The sequence below is a fragment of the Sphaeramia orbicularis genome, chromosome 5 (assembly GCF_902148855.1).
Source record: "Sphaeramia orbicularis chromosome 5, fSphaOr1.1, whole genome shotgun sequence".
Taxonomy (NCBI): Eukaryota; Metazoa; Chordata; class Actinopteri; order Kurtiformes; family Apogonidae; genus Sphaeramia; species Sphaeramia orbicularis.
Window position 1 is genome coordinate 43265618 of NC_043961.1, and position 15504 is coordinate 43281121.

Consider the following 15504-nt stretch of genomic DNA (forward strand, 5'->3'; position numbering starts at 1 on the left):
TATGTTGCACACTAACGGACAGACAAACAAACAGACAGACAGACAGACAAACAAACCCTGGCAAAAACATAACCTCCTTGGCGGAGGTAAAAATCTGCAGTTGTCATTATTTATGACAGTATTTTTCTGGTCTGACCCAATTGAGATCTAATTGGTTTATATGTGTATGTATGGAACCTGAAATAAAATGATTTTTACAGCATTGATTCTTAATATCTTCAGTGTAATTTTTTCATTTCACAAATTCATCCTACGGGCCAGGTTGGACCCTTTGGCGGGCCGGATTTGGCCCCTGGGCCACGTGTTTGACACCAGTGTTTTAGATGATGGAGGAGGATTATGTTTGTGTGACTCTGTCCAATCATGACACTTTATGGGCTTTGACCCTGAACTGGAGACAGCGTTTTCCATTGTTACACTAAGATCATGTGAACTCCACCTGTTGGAGGTCCAACATGGTCATGTAGGTGTAGCTGGGCCATGTGCAGCTGTTGCAGCTTGGAGGTCCAACAGAAGTGTTTTGTAAACTAGCATGTGGAGCTATATTTGTGACCGTCAGTATATGTGTGTATATGTAGTCATCCAGTGATGAGCAGCCCTGTGAGTGTTTTAACTGTGTGTTACTGTATAGAACTCCTTTTGGAATAAAGGGTTAATAACGCTGATCATCACCGTGTCAGAATGAAAAGAAGGACATGCTCCCATACACACTTAGAAGATCAACAGTAATGAAACTACTTTATTCGATCTAAGAACAAACAGCCAGTCAAGGACATGGCAGGTGTACCTGACTCAGCTGTGATTGGTTTAGGCCATGACACTCAAACAATACTCAGGGTTCTCATGGCGTGGGGTCTTTAAAAAGTCTTAAAAGTCTTGAATTTACAAATCTGCATTTAATACCTTAAAAAAATCTTTGAAAGGTATTAAACTTGACATGGTAGGTCCTAAGGTCTATTGCCATTAGGGGTGTGTGATATGATAATATTAGATCATGAAGGATTTGAGCGTATCGACAATCCAACTTGTTGATTGTGGAATTGGAGGGTGGGGGGGGGTTTACAGGGGTGCACTCAGTCCTACCCTACAATGAGTTTGTGCAGTGAAAGTGAAACTTAAAATGGCAGGGCAAATCTATCATAACTTAAGACTTTGCCCCCACAGTCGGGCGTACTTGACTCCATGGACGTCAGCGCACATCAGCCTGTTTTTGAATGTGAAGTTGGTACACTCAACTAAGAAACCTCAAATGTCCGCGGACAGTGTGCGGAGTCCATGCCGCTCACAGTATGCACACAGTATATCCAACGTGAGTCCTTCACATCCTTCACATACAGGTCCATCGCGTTATACTCTTGAATAACATATATCAACACTACGAACCTGTTCAATCAGCTGAAGAGACGGCATCCCAAACAGTATGAGTCAAACTGAACTAGAAGGCCAGCCACACTACATCCAGAGGCAACAGGTAGAATTAAAAAAAAAAAAAGCAAACAACTGTAACGCAAGCATTTAGTGAAGGCACTCTATAAGAAGAGTAACAGTATGCTCCACATTGATCCTTTCCTGGAGTGCCCTGATTTGTCTTCTTCTCATTTTGGACTTCTTCCTCCATCCAAGAGCACCAATACACTGATTAGCTACCAGTTGAAAAACCAGAGCTACCACCCACCTGTTCTGGAAGCCTGGAGTTTTATTTGAGAGTAGCTCACTGACCCATGGAGATCCACAGGTTCTACAGGTTGTATCAAAAAAAACTATACATTTTGAAAAATTACCCCCAGTTCCGCATTTGATAATTTTTGGAATTTTCTTTTATGGACATCGGTAGGTAGGAGATTAGTGGATGTTTGTCCAGATTTACAGACTCAGGTTTTCATGCATGAGTGAGCAGGGGCAAATTGCACAATCCAAGTTAAAACTGGTTTGCGCAAAGTAGCGGTGGGATTTAAATCCAATCAAAGGTCATGGGAGGGGACAATGGGCAACCATCTTGTTTTCCACAAAATGGCCAGGTCACAGCATTAACACTTTGGCCACCATATGTCAATTTCATTTCTTTATCCATGGCAGCTATTCCTACCTTTCAAAGTTAATTCAACTTGTTTAGGTCTGAAAATGTCAGTGAGGACAGGCCAGGTTAGGGTTAGGGTTAACCCTAACCTAACAAATATCCACCGATCTCCTACCTACCGACGTCTATAAAAGAAAAATTCCAAAAATTATCAAATGCGGAACTGGGGGTAATTTTTCAAAATTTGTAGTTTTTTTTTTTTTGTTTTTTGGATACACCCAAAGAAACTACTAGATGTAGTAGTTCTTATGCTGTTGTGTATTCATATGCACGCTGTACCACATTTGTCCGGGGGGGGGCGTTAACCTATCATTATTTCATTGAGTGTTGGCGGACACACTGTCATAGTACTAGTGATATAGTCACGCTTTAGTTTACAAGTTTAACCATAGATTCCGTTGGAACCTTCAGATCACAGACATCTATACAGTTTAGAGGGCAATGTTGTAATTAGGCCCGAGCCAAGTAAAGCCGGCGCAGGGCCTATTGAGTCTGCAGTGGGCGCATGGGGACGAAATCGCCAGTGACGCGGTCGCCTTTCGCCACTGTCACCACTCTCACACATATTCACATTCACGGCACTGAGACCTTTCCGAAGATGTACATGACGTGTGCACAAGTCGCATATTTACACCTGCTCAGAATGAATGGGAGTCAATGGGACACGCCCACTCGGGGTCAGTCATGTGGGTGTAAGTGCACGACACGTGACATCTGACCCCACAGACATGTGGGGGACCTCGAGAGCTTTCACATAAGGCCAAATATGTGGTTGCCATAGAAACGGCTATATTGTTCTTGCTCAGATTCTTATTATTTTTTTCTTTATTTATTTTTCTTCTCCTGCTCTTTGAGCTCAATTTTGACCCCCTGAACATTTACGAAAACTCACAAAATTTTGCACAAAATTCAGAAGTGCGAGAAATTTAATTTACATATAGGTTTCGTAGATGTCGGTAAAGAAATGTTGCCGCAGCGCCCCCTTGAAAAGTGGAAATGCATTACGCCAATGGGAGCATGTCCAACATAAAGTTTGTCGTAGAGCCACAAAAATCGGTACACAGATTCATCATGAGGAGACAAACAAAAAATATTATTATGGCCACGCCCCTAAACCAACTCTTAGTCGGCCATATTAGATTGAAATTTCCAAAATGCTGAGTCAGCGTTTTCGCTGACGTCGTATTTTAACTATCTCCTCCTTGGCCGTTTGGCCAAATGAGCTGAAAATCGGTGTACAGTATCTAGAGAAGTGGGGCATCAAAAGTTAGTTGAATTTTTTGGATTGGTGTCACCGTTTTTGTGTGATGACGTCGCAAACTTTGCAAAGTTTCTTCGTGAATTTACCATTACAAAAATTGCTTCAGCTCAGACATATGAACACCGATTTGGCTCAAATTTGACTCAGACGTCCATCTCCCAGGCCTACACCTATTTATTAAAAGAAATTGAAATTTTGCTCTATAGCGCCCCCTACAAATGTACATTTACAAAAATGACATCAGTTCGGACATACGAACACCCATTTGGCTCAAATTTGACTCAGACATCTGTCTCCCAGGCCTACACCTATTTGTCAAAAGAAACTGAAATTTTGCACTACAGCGCCCCCAACAAGTTTTTTTTTTTTTTTTTTAATTTTATTAAAATTGCTTCAGTTCGGACATACGAACACCAATTTGGCTCAAATTTGACTCAGACGTCTATCTCTCAGGCCTACACCCATTTATCAGAAAAATTTGAAATTTGGAGCTATAGCGCCCCCTACAATTTTACCTTTACGAAAATTACTTCACTTCAGACATACGAACACCAATCTGGCTCAAATTTGAATCAATTTTCAATCTCCCAGGCCTACACCCATTTATCAAAAGAAATTGCCGTTTCGCTGGATAGTGCCCCCTACAAATTTACTGTCACTAAAATTGCGTTAATTTGGACATACGAACACCGATTTGGCTCAAATTTGACTCAGTGGTACATCTTGCAGGCCTACACCCATTCAGTGGAAGGAATTTAATTTTAGCTGCATAGCGCCCCCTAAAGATTTACTTATACAAACATTTCTTTAGTGTGGACATACGAACAAAGATCTGCCTCAAATTTGAATCAGTTGTCAATCTCCGAGGCCTACACCCACTCATCAGAAGTTATTGAAATTTGGTGCAAGAGCGCAACCTGCTGAACGATGGACATACTTCTACTGGACGTGCCCGTGGCGAGGGCCTTTAGATGCCCCTTGCGGCTTTAATTGTACTTGAACTCCACTCAGAGCGGAGTGGTGATGACCATGTGACCATTTGGGAGGTTGGTTATTGACCACTAACAGTTTCGTGTGTTTTTAGTTAAGGGATGTCTGAAGAGCTAAAAAGGGATTTTGTGTATTTAGTGAAGTTAAATGTGTGTAAACCCAGTCTGACCCTCAGATAATACACAGACTCCTCATTTAAAGGGAACCTCAGGAACTGTTCAGTCATGTGGGTGTGTTCTCACACAGCTGATGGTTATTACTCTCAGCTCACAGCAAATATGTCAGTGTTTGTGGATGTAGACTGGAACTTGTCCAGGCAGCTATGGTGTTCATATCTGTGTATATCACAGAAACCACCGGGACAAACAGGAACCACTGGACCAAAGGCTGGTTTTGCCAAGATGCTGGTTCTGGTCCCTGACCCGGTCCCTGCCTCTAAAATATTCTAAATGTTAAAGTCAATGAACAAATCTGTTTTTGATGCATTTTTTTCAAATGTGGTTTGTACTTGAACTGAGCTGTTACTTGTGTGTGTGTGTGTGTGTTTGTTTGTTTGTTTGTTTGTTTGTTTGTTTGTTTTCAGGTTCTCAGGGTTTACCCACCAGCAGTGTTCTGTCCAGAATCCTTCAAACTCAGATGTTGGACTCTCTGGACATCGAAGGACTGTTTCCTCTGTACCACCGTGTGGAGCAGCATCTGCTGGACTTCCCCAAAGAGAGGTAGACCAGCCCAGAAACACCTAAACTGATGTCCTGTCTTATTGAAATTAAAAATAATAATAATGTTATTTAAGGTTTTTGTCACCATGAAAAGCTTATATCTCAGACACAGAGCTGTCTATGGTCCTGAATGTAGGATCATGGACATAAGAGCAGAATGTGTAGGATCATGGACATAAGAGCAGAATGTCCAACTTGTTTTACATCTAAAGGACAAATGTTCCTTGAACATTCTTTGCACATTAACATCATCATGGTCACTTCCTGTGTGTCAGATGTCGCCTTCAGATCGATGGTCCGTACAATGAAGCCTTTCTACAGAAGCTCCAGAAATGTCCAACGGAGGACGACGGCTCAGTGGACTACGCCGTGACCAGGGTTAGAGATGGACACACAGTAGGACACGGAATCAGAACCGGATCACAACACTAATGTGGGTCTGTTCTACAGGTCCATCAGTACCGTGTCGCCATGACAGCCAAGGACTGTTCAATCATGATCACACTGGTACCGAGTGATGAGGAAGAGGAGGACAAAGACGGGTCAGAGGACGGGTCATAGTTTTTGTAACACAGGGTTTCATGTGTTGTTTATATTCAAACAGAAGACATGCCTAATTAACAGCTATTTGAATAATTTAACAATTGGGTTCTGCTGGATATTTAGTTTAGATATTTAGAAAACTTTTTTACAGATTAATTCACATTATACGAAAATGTAGTGATCACAAAAACAGCAGTTTGGGAACATTCAGATTAAACTGCACAAAACAACAGAAAATGCCCTCATTGGTAATAAACATAGGGCGTCATAAAATTTAGGCTGTTGGGATATATATATATATATATATCCCAGAAGTCACAACCTGCCTGTTATTTCAATTGGTTTTTAATCACTGATGTGGTTGCCATATATATATATATATATATATATATATATATATATATACATATACATACATACATACATACATACATATACAGGGTGGGGAAGCAAAATTTACAATATTTTGAGGCAGGGATTGAAAGACAGTGTATGACCAATTAGTTTATTGAAAGTCATGAGAATTTATTTGCCAGAAGAAAATTTACATCATGGAAAATGTTTTTATTCTATGTGTCCTCCTTCTTTCTCAATAACTGCCTTCACACGCTTCCTGAAACTTGCGCAAGTGTTCCTCAAATATTTGGGTGACAACTTCTCCCATTCTTCTTTAATAGTATCTTCCAGACTTTCTCGTAATAGTTTTGCTCATAGTCATTCTCTTCTTTACATTATAAACAGTCTTTATGGACACTCCAACTATTTTTTAAATCTCCTTTGGTGTGACGAGTGCATTCAGCAAATCACACACCCTTTGATGTTTGCTTTCCTGATTACTCATATGGGCAAAAGTTTCTGAAAAGGTATGGATAATAGTGTTAGGTATGATTGTGACATCAATATATGTTTGGTTTCAAAACAATTGACGTAGTGCCTGCTGAGAAAAAACAACTAAATGTTCATTGTAAATTTTGCTTCCCCACCCTGTGTGTGTGCGTGTATGTATGTATATATATATATATATATGAATGTGTATATATATATATATATATATACATATATATATATATATATATATATATATATATATATATATATATATATATATATATATATATATGTATATTGCACTGTTGGATTTTTCAAAATGCAAAAAGAGTGAGACAAAAAAAAAACTGAGTAATCAATTTATTGAAATCAACAATTAAACTGAAATAGGCTGTTCATTAGCCGATCAAAAGTTTAAAACCACAACATTTAAAAGCCAAAATCTGCACAAAAATGTGGATTCAATGGGCCGCATTCACAAACAGTGTGTACGCACAAATCTGTGCTTAAACTCGGCAGATTCATCAATATTTTCTTACCTGAATTTGTTCTTACTCTGCAAACAAATTTAGAAGTGCCTCAGACCATGCGTATGCACAAATAAGGAAGGCCAAACTGACTTAGAAAATGCAAACACATACCTTTTAAGTACATGCAGATCATATAAAACCACAATCATTAAAAAGAGATTTCATTAACATTTTTTAAAATCATTAATTTACTAATATATTGGCCAAATTTATTAAACAACTATGAAATTGACACACTTTCACCCTCATCATTGTGACAATTAAAATATTCAATGATAACAACAGTCCTAGTTTACAAAGGAATTTATGAGAATGTACATTTCAAAATGAAGGCCTAACAATTTTGGTTTTCATTTAATTGTTTTGGGCTATAATGATCACCCACTCCCAACAATTTCTTGTGCCATGAAATTATGCATCTGTGGCCAAAGGCAACTGGTTAATTAGTAGCATGTTAAAGGGCATGCAGGATGAAAAACGATTCTGATTCACCTGAGCAAGTGTTAAGATGGTATATCTAGCCTTGCTAGAGGATGTTGCTGCCCGTGCCCTGAGGAGATGGCATGTATTTAGGGACTGACTACTTCTCTCCACACATAACCGCTTCCTTCATTCACAAGGAACTCCTTATATGGAGAAATGGGGTCGTGGTAGTATGCTAATCATAAATTGCAAGCATGCGTCTGTCAGTGTAGAAGGATTTTGATCCACGCGCATACGCAAGGTGGTGAGAACAAAATTAGCCAGTCCGCAGGTGTCATGAATCTCACAGTGATTTTGCATACGCACTTTTTTTGTGCGCAAAGTAAAAACATTTCCACGCACATACTAGTTAATGAGGCCCAATGTCATTTTCTTTCACTGTCATGATGTCCTAAAAGCTCTCTCTTTTTGAATGTGGTCAGATTGTTGAGCTGCATAAGCAAGGACTCTCGCAATGTACCATTACTGCTGAGGTTGTCTGTCTGGAACTGGAATTACTGTCTGGAACTGATGTCCATTTTTGTGAACTTCCCTTGCCATCCATCCCCAAATGTTCTCAGTTGGATTTAGATCAGGGGAACACGCAGGATGGTTCGAAAGAGTGTTATTCCTCTGGAAGAAGTCTTTTGTCAGGTGGGCATTGTGAATTGCAGCGTTGTACTGTTGTTAAACCCAGTCATTACCACACAAACGATGGCCCTCAGTCATGAGGGATGCCCCCACATAGCACATCTCCACATAGCCAGCCGCTGTTTGACGCCCCTGCACAACCTGAAGCTCCAATGTTCCACTGAAGGAAGAAGCACCCCAGATCATGATGGCGCCTCCTCCACTGTGCCACATAGAAAACATCTCAAGTGGGATCTCGTCATGCCAGTAATGTTGCAAGCCATCAGGACCATCAAGGTTAAATTTTGTCTCATCAGAGAATAAAACTTTCTTCCACCTATCAATGTCCCATGTTTTGTGCTCTCTTGCTAAGTCCAAACAGGCAATTTTGTGGCGTTTAAGGAGACGAGGCCTTTGAAGACGTTTTTTTTTCTTAAAGCCCTTCTCTCACAGATACCATGTGATGGTTATTGGGCTGCAGTCCGCACCAGTAACGGCCTTAATTTGGGTCAAGGATCATCCGTCCGTCTTGACGGACAGCCAATCAGATCCTCCAGCTCAGTGCCACTGAAATTTTTTGGGGTCTACCACTTGACTTCTTTGTTCCATAACCCTCAGAATCTTAAAAGAAATTCAAAATGACTGTCTTACTGCGTCCACCCTCAGCAGCAATGGCACGTTGCGAGAGGCCTTGCTTATGTAACTCAACAATCCGACCACGTACATAGAGCATAAGCTTTTTTGCCTTTGCCATCAGGAGGTCATGACAGTATGAATATATGGCATAAAATGACATTGGGTCTGTTTCACAAATCTGTGCTTAAACTCTGCATACAATTGTTTGACACACAGATTCATCAATATTTTCTCACCCGAATTTGTTGTTTCTCTGCAAACAAATTTAAAACTGCCTCAGACCATGTGTACGCACAAATGAGGAAGGCTGAACTGACTTAGAAAATGCAAACATACTTTTTAAGTACATGCAGAGCATATAAATTTAGTCTAAGGATTTGACGATACTATATATACTGGGTATCTATGGGTCAGTGTGTAGTTTCTGTTTAGGCCACTAGGCGGAGGCAATTCAGTAGTTTTGACTCTTCTTCTCCTCCTCCTTGTTCAGGCTGTCAACTCAGAAGAGGATCAGGGACTTCCTGTTGTCCAGACCTCCTGCATTCTCTTATTCTGTCTCCATCTTGGATCTGGACCCAAAGCCATTTGACAGCATCCCCCGTCAGCTGCGTCTGGACCAGAAGATTGTTTCTGGATACCTTCGGACTGGCGGCGGCAGTGCCTTGCCCAAGAGCACGCCGTCTCCCCCAGCGCCGGGCCCAGAGGACTGTACACTGTTGTTCCATCCAGTATGAGTCCGATGGTCTGGTTCTGTCTGCAGGTCCATGTCTGGTGCTGAAGCTGCAGTTCTGTCAGAACATATATATTTATCAGAGGAAGGAGGACAGTGTGTGGATGTTGAATCCTCGAGGTTACAGAACTCACTGGCCCAGTCCCACTCCAACATGGGCTAACTGTCAGCAGGACCTCTTCAACATATAGTGGGACCTATAGTAAATTAGTCTGACTGTCCGAATGTAGTCCAGGTTTTACTGTCCCAGGTGAGTGGAGTTCCAGAGGGAAGATTCCAAACAGGTTTAGAGATGAAACCACAGACGGAATGGAATGGCTGTTTCCTAAAAACATTTGTTTATTCCTTCAATAAACAACTGTTTACTGAAAAACAGCTAGTTTCAGGTCAGATCATCATCTCCAAAGACAAACACATTATGATTCCACTTGATGAGATGGAAACAGGTGAGGTTGGAATCTGTCCTCTGAAGCACCACCGTGGTAACAGAAGCATCAGTTACAATAGGAAAAGGCGTTTCCCACTGCTCTGATCATCGGATCATCTCTAACTCCAGTTTTACAACATGTTCTTTTGGTGTCAAAGGTCAATGATAAAATTTTGGAGACTTCCACATGATGTGACTCACGGTGCATTTAGAGTTTTTTGTTTTAATATAATTTCGCCTTGTTAGAGGGATCACTTCTCATTACACTAATAACTAACACAGTTGTAAACATGATCTGTAAATCCAAGTTTCCAACAGTTCAGAGAACACAATAGGATGGCGTTGGTGGATCCAGAACACTCTTCATCCAATTCCTCTGAAAACTGTGGAAAAACTCTTGTATGTAAAGATTAATTTACTCAATTTTAAGTTCAAGTAAGTCAAGGTTTGTGTGGAAGTTCCATCTTCACTTGAAGGTTATTTAAGGCATTGTTTTAATGGTCTTTGTGCAGTCATCTCTTAATGTTCCACAGATTCACATCAATATCTGCAGCAAATGATTGAACCTTAACATGTCAATCAACCACATCATTAATAATATCTGACCTGAGACACCAACCGAAACAAGAGGCATAGTTTACATAAACCCATGTACATGGCTCCTCCAGTTGACGCAATCAAACCCTGGTCGACTCAGTCACACCCTGGTTGACTGAATCTCTTATTCTAACATCTGGTTGGATGGAGGCTTGGCCTTAGGTTTTATAATAAATGATCTTTAACTGGTAGGCTAGTCTCATGATGAAAGAAATAGACCCTGAGGATCCCAGGTTTGATCAAATAATCCAAATAAGGTTGGATTGAGATTCATTCATTCATTTTCTGAACCCGCTTTATCCTCACTAGGGTCACGGGGGTCGCTTGGAGCCTATCCCAGCTACATAGGGGCGAAGGCGGGGTACACCCTGGACAAGTCGCCAGTTCATCGCAGGGCTGGATTGAGATATAACAGTTAATACAAGGTTTTCCACAGTTGGATGAGGACAACATGGTAGTACATCAGAGTACATGGTAGTACTAGGAGGTCCATGTGCTAGGAGGACCATGTACTCGGAGGTCTGTGTACTAGGAGGTCCGTGTACTCTGAGATCTGTGTGCTGGGAGGTCTGGTCCATGTACTGGGAGGTTCTTTCCATGTCCTGGTCCAGTGTTTGTAAAATGCTGCATTCATGGATCTGGTGTTGGGGTGGGTGAATCCACCACTGATGCTGTGACTGGTTCTTTACATTAAACATGAGCTGATTTTCAGTTGAACATGGAGGATAAGCACAGATTTGGACCTAACAGAACCATGATTTATTTTAGCACAACTTGTTTCACATTGTACTCAACTGTTCTCATGGTTCCAGGTTTTAGTTTTAGTAGAAATTACTCTGATTGTACTGCTGTTTTCTTTTCTTTTGTTTTTTTTTTTGCTTTTCTTTTGTTTTGGGTTTTTTGTTTCGTTTTGTTTTCTTCTGTTGTCTGGGCAGATTCATACACAGGTTCTGGTCTAGATGAATGGTTACATCTGTAGAACCGGTCCAAACCCATATAATGGTGTGTTCTGACCCTTTTCCTCTGTTAAAGCAGAATGAACAAAACTCACTGATCCAAACTTGTACTGATCCCACCTCCAGCCTGTTTGCTGTTGTCATGGTAACCTGCAGGTGTGTCATCCACTTGTGTGTCTGTGACTTTGAGACTTCGACCAGTTGTTAAAGGACAGAGTTTTAGTTTTTGAACCCAGTTTAAAAGAAGGCATGGCTGAAATCATTTTGGGTCCATTTGACCTTTTGTTTGTGTCTCTGGTGACGTTTTCATGGCTGATGCGTCACATCCACTGGTAACACTTGACTTGAGATGATCTGTTTACATAGTCCACTCAGCATCACCAACCCCACCTCCCACGAGCCAATCACATGATGACTCAAACCTCAGTGACATCATCTTACTCACAGCCAATCAGACGGTTTCTCTTGATGTCGGGTTTTGGCATTTGTGAAGCGCTCCGTCTGTTACCTGCCTACGAGTCTGAGCAGAGGTGGAGTGGACTGAGGGCGCCCCAGGCAGCAGAGGCCCATGGGAGTTGGAGTTTAATGAGATTGTCTGTGAGACAGACGTCTGGACCATAATTAAAAAACAATCAGAATCACAAACAAACCGGAAGGATGTTAAAGATCTGATATATGACTGGATGATCGTTACAAAAGACTGAACAGATGGATGAATGGACGGACGAATGTTGTTCATTTCTATTGATGAAGCTTACATCTCAGTCAAAATCACACATGGACGAACAGATGGAGTACAATAAAATATTCTGTTTTTGTGTATAAAAAAATTTGACAAAAGTCAGCTGATTTTAATCCTGCTGCTACATTTGTGTCATTAAATATTCATCTAAGAAACGGAGACTCAAAAAGATCAGACAATAACCAATGTAGGTAGACTTTTTCCTGACAGTAGATGAAAGACAGTTACCATAATCTAATCATCTAAACCTGTTGATTAAAACAAATTTAACTGGCTGGAGAATAATGTCAATGTTTCCATTAAATGAAAATGTTTTATATGTGACAAACAACTGTTGTCGACCGATAGGAAGCTGTCAGAATCATAGGAACAGCATATTTTATTTGGATTCAAATCCTCGTGTTTAATCTGAGTTATTAATGAAAATAGAAAAGACTAAAAAGAAAAAGATTAAAACTACATTTTCTGCCTGTTCGGATTTGGAAACATGCTGATTTTGGACTCATTGTTTGGACTTTGTGATGTCTTATTTGGACTTATTTGCTCCAGTTTTCAGAGGCTGAAGCTGAATGACCAGTTGATCCAGTGAAACCAGTTTGTTACTGTGATTGGAGCTGGTTCCAGTTAAAAGCTTTTAAAAGCCTTTTGTGGTGGAGTTGAGACTTTGTCCAGACCTCTGACCTCACAGACCATGCTGCTTTCTGACTGGCCAGTGCTGCCTGGGTGTGGCCTGCACAAACATCACAGCCCTGTAATTCCTTATGTGTAAAAGAGAGGGCGCTGCTGTTGCCTTTTTGTATTTAAATTATTTATTTTTGTAGATTTTTGGCCTGTGCTGTTCCAGCAATGACACACGAGCTGTTTCTAATGAATAAAGATTTAAGAGACTGAACTAAAGCTGTCTGTCTGTTCAGTCTGTTCACAAATGCACCTACTTTGATCTAACATCTGAGATGTTCAAATCCAGTCTGCTCATTTCAGTTCTGTCTGTCCGTGTGTCAATCTGTCTGTCCATGTTTGTTCATTTGTCCATGTGTCCATCTGTCTGTCTATTTGTCTGTTCATTTGTCCATATGTCCATCTGTCTGTCCATTTTCTGTCTTAATGTTGTAGATGTTTTAGGTTTGACAACATTTGTCTCAGTTTTGACATGAATGACTAAAACTGGTTTTAAAACCAACACATAGTGACTGAGTTTAGAACTTCTCATGTTTGAGTTTGATTCATGTTGAAAGCATACATGAAAGCATACATGACTGACAGCTTTAACAGCCAATCACTCTTGAGCAGCGTCAGTTATTTTACATACTATTTTATATATATATTATTTGTAATATCACATGCATTTCACCTGTATAAAAACTCCTCTTTCTCCTCCTCCTCTCCCGCCTCTGATTTTTAATCCAGTGTTTATTCTTGGTCCCATTTTGTTTTTGGTTCCTTATATTTTTACTATGAACCATAATTGTTGCAGAACAAACTTCACCCATTCCATATGTCATATTCTATTTGTTCAATTCATGTCACAAAGTTAATATTTTTATTTCATTTTTGTGTTTTTGAGTTTGAATATCATCATTCTAGTGTTGTCATCGCCACCATATTTTCTTTGACCTGATAATTTTCATGGTCTTTAAAGTCAGTCTGTCGTTCATAGCCTGCATAAAATCTGAACACTAACTGAACCACCTTCTTGCCTCAGAAATAAACTTCAAATTAAAGTCAACTCAAATCAAACTCAAACATTCACAACTCTGGTCTAAACTCCTGAAAATCTGAGAATCCTCATCATGTCATCACTTTTACAAAAACACTGCAGTGAAAATGTCTTCTCCTATTCATTATTTCAAATGAGTAAAAGCTTCTGTTTTAACTTGGCTTTTCTTTATTTCTTGTTCACATTGATGTGTGATGATCCATCAAAATACGGGTCTGAACTGGAACCAATCTACAAAGACACAAAATGACAAGGATGAAGATGAGACAGACATCCAACAAGTAGAGACAGTTAAAGAACCAATAAGAACATCCCACGACACCCACCAACACACACCAATCACATATGACACTCTGTAATTATACTCAACCATTCCTGTCAAAAAAAAGTCTTACACTTATTTACCAAAACCAAGATGATTTTAGCTTTAATTCACATTTCGTTCAACTTTCAATGTCAACTGTAATTGTTTTTTTTTTGTTTCAGTTATTATTTCACTTTGTCTTACTCTAATATTTCTTGTTGAAACTAACTCAAAACAAAAACCTGTTTGAAATGCATTTTCTTCCGGTTTGTTTGTTGCAAAATTGTTTAGAGACAAAAATACTGTACAATAAACAGGAGACAATTATGAAAGGAGGTAAACGTCAGAACCAGGATTTTGAGTAATTTTATAGGTTAGATTTAAAAAAAAAAAAAAAATACAGGCTGTAAAAAAATGAAAATGAATTGTCATGTAGGCATAAGTGACAAAGAAATTTGTGGAGAATGGATTGGTTGTCAATCCGGCCTTCTTTTATTGTGCACAAGTGAGAAACTGACAGACGAAGCTTGGCCCTCTCTCAGAGATTAGTTCTGACCTGTCCAGGAAGTCAGTCTAACTTACAGTAGCCTGCACTAAGCTTAAATGTGATTGGTTAATATGATGTACGATGCTGTCGCTAAGCAGAAGAAAGAAAATTAAAGCTGAAAGTGGCATTGAAAGGCCCTTGCCACAGGCACGTCCAGTACAAGTATGTCCATCATTCAGCAGGCTGCACTCTACCACCAAATTTTAATGTCTTTTAATGAATGGCTGTAGGCCTGGGAGATTGAAAATTGACTCAAATTTGAGGAAAATTGGTGTTCGTATGTCCAAACTAAATACATTTTTGTATAAGTAAATCTTTAGGGGGCGCTATGCAGCCAAAATTCAATTTCTTCCGTTGAATGGGTGTAGGTCTGTGAGATGTACCAATCAGTCAAATTTGAGCTAAATCGGTGTTCGTATGTCCGAACTGATGCAATTTTTGTAAAGGTAAATTGTAGATGGCACTATTGTGTGAATTTTCAATGTCTTTGACAAATGGGTGTAGGCCTGGGAGATTGGTAACTTTTTCAAATTTGAGGAAAATAGGTGATTGTATGTCCAAACTGAGCAAATTTTAGCAAAATTAAATTTGTATGGGGTGCTCTGGAGCCAAATTTCAAATTTTTCAGATGAATGGGTGAAGTCCTGAGAGATTGACAACTGACTCAAATTTGAGCCAAACTGATGTTCGTATGTCCAAGCTGAAGAAATTTTTGTTAAGGTAACTTTGTGGGGGTGCTATAGGGCGAAATTAAAATTTCTTCCAATAAAAGGGTGTAGCCCAGGGAGATTGAAAACTGACTCAAATT

At 39.9% G+C, this 15504-nt stretch overlaps 1 protein-coding gene across 3 annotated transcripts in view; it reads left to right on the forward strand.

Annotated features, from left to right (window-relative positions):
* The window catches only part of ippk (inositol 1,3,4,5,6-pentakisphosphate 2-kinase), a 105298-nt gene extending 92275 nt beyond the window's left edge, over positions 1-13023 (forward strand). The window contains exons 11-15 of one of the 3 annotated variants that reach the window (XR_003935375.1): positions 4912-5047; positions 5323-5425; positions 5498-5589; positions 9167-10917; positions 10950-13023. Coding sequence is in view for 1 of the 3 variants with exons in the window: in XM_030133499.1 (XP_029989359.1) it covers positions 4912-5047; positions 5323-5425; positions 5498-5589; positions 9167-9410 (575 nt within the window). In the remaining 2 variants the exon portion in view is untranslated. Of the gene's footprint in view, positions 1-4911; positions 5048-5322; positions 5426-5497; positions 5590-9166 lie in introns of all 3 variants that reach the window. The other 2 variants (XR_003935376.1, XM_030133499.1) reach the window with 2 other exon arrangements.
* The last annotated feature ends 2481 nt before the right edge of the window (positions 13024-15504 follow it).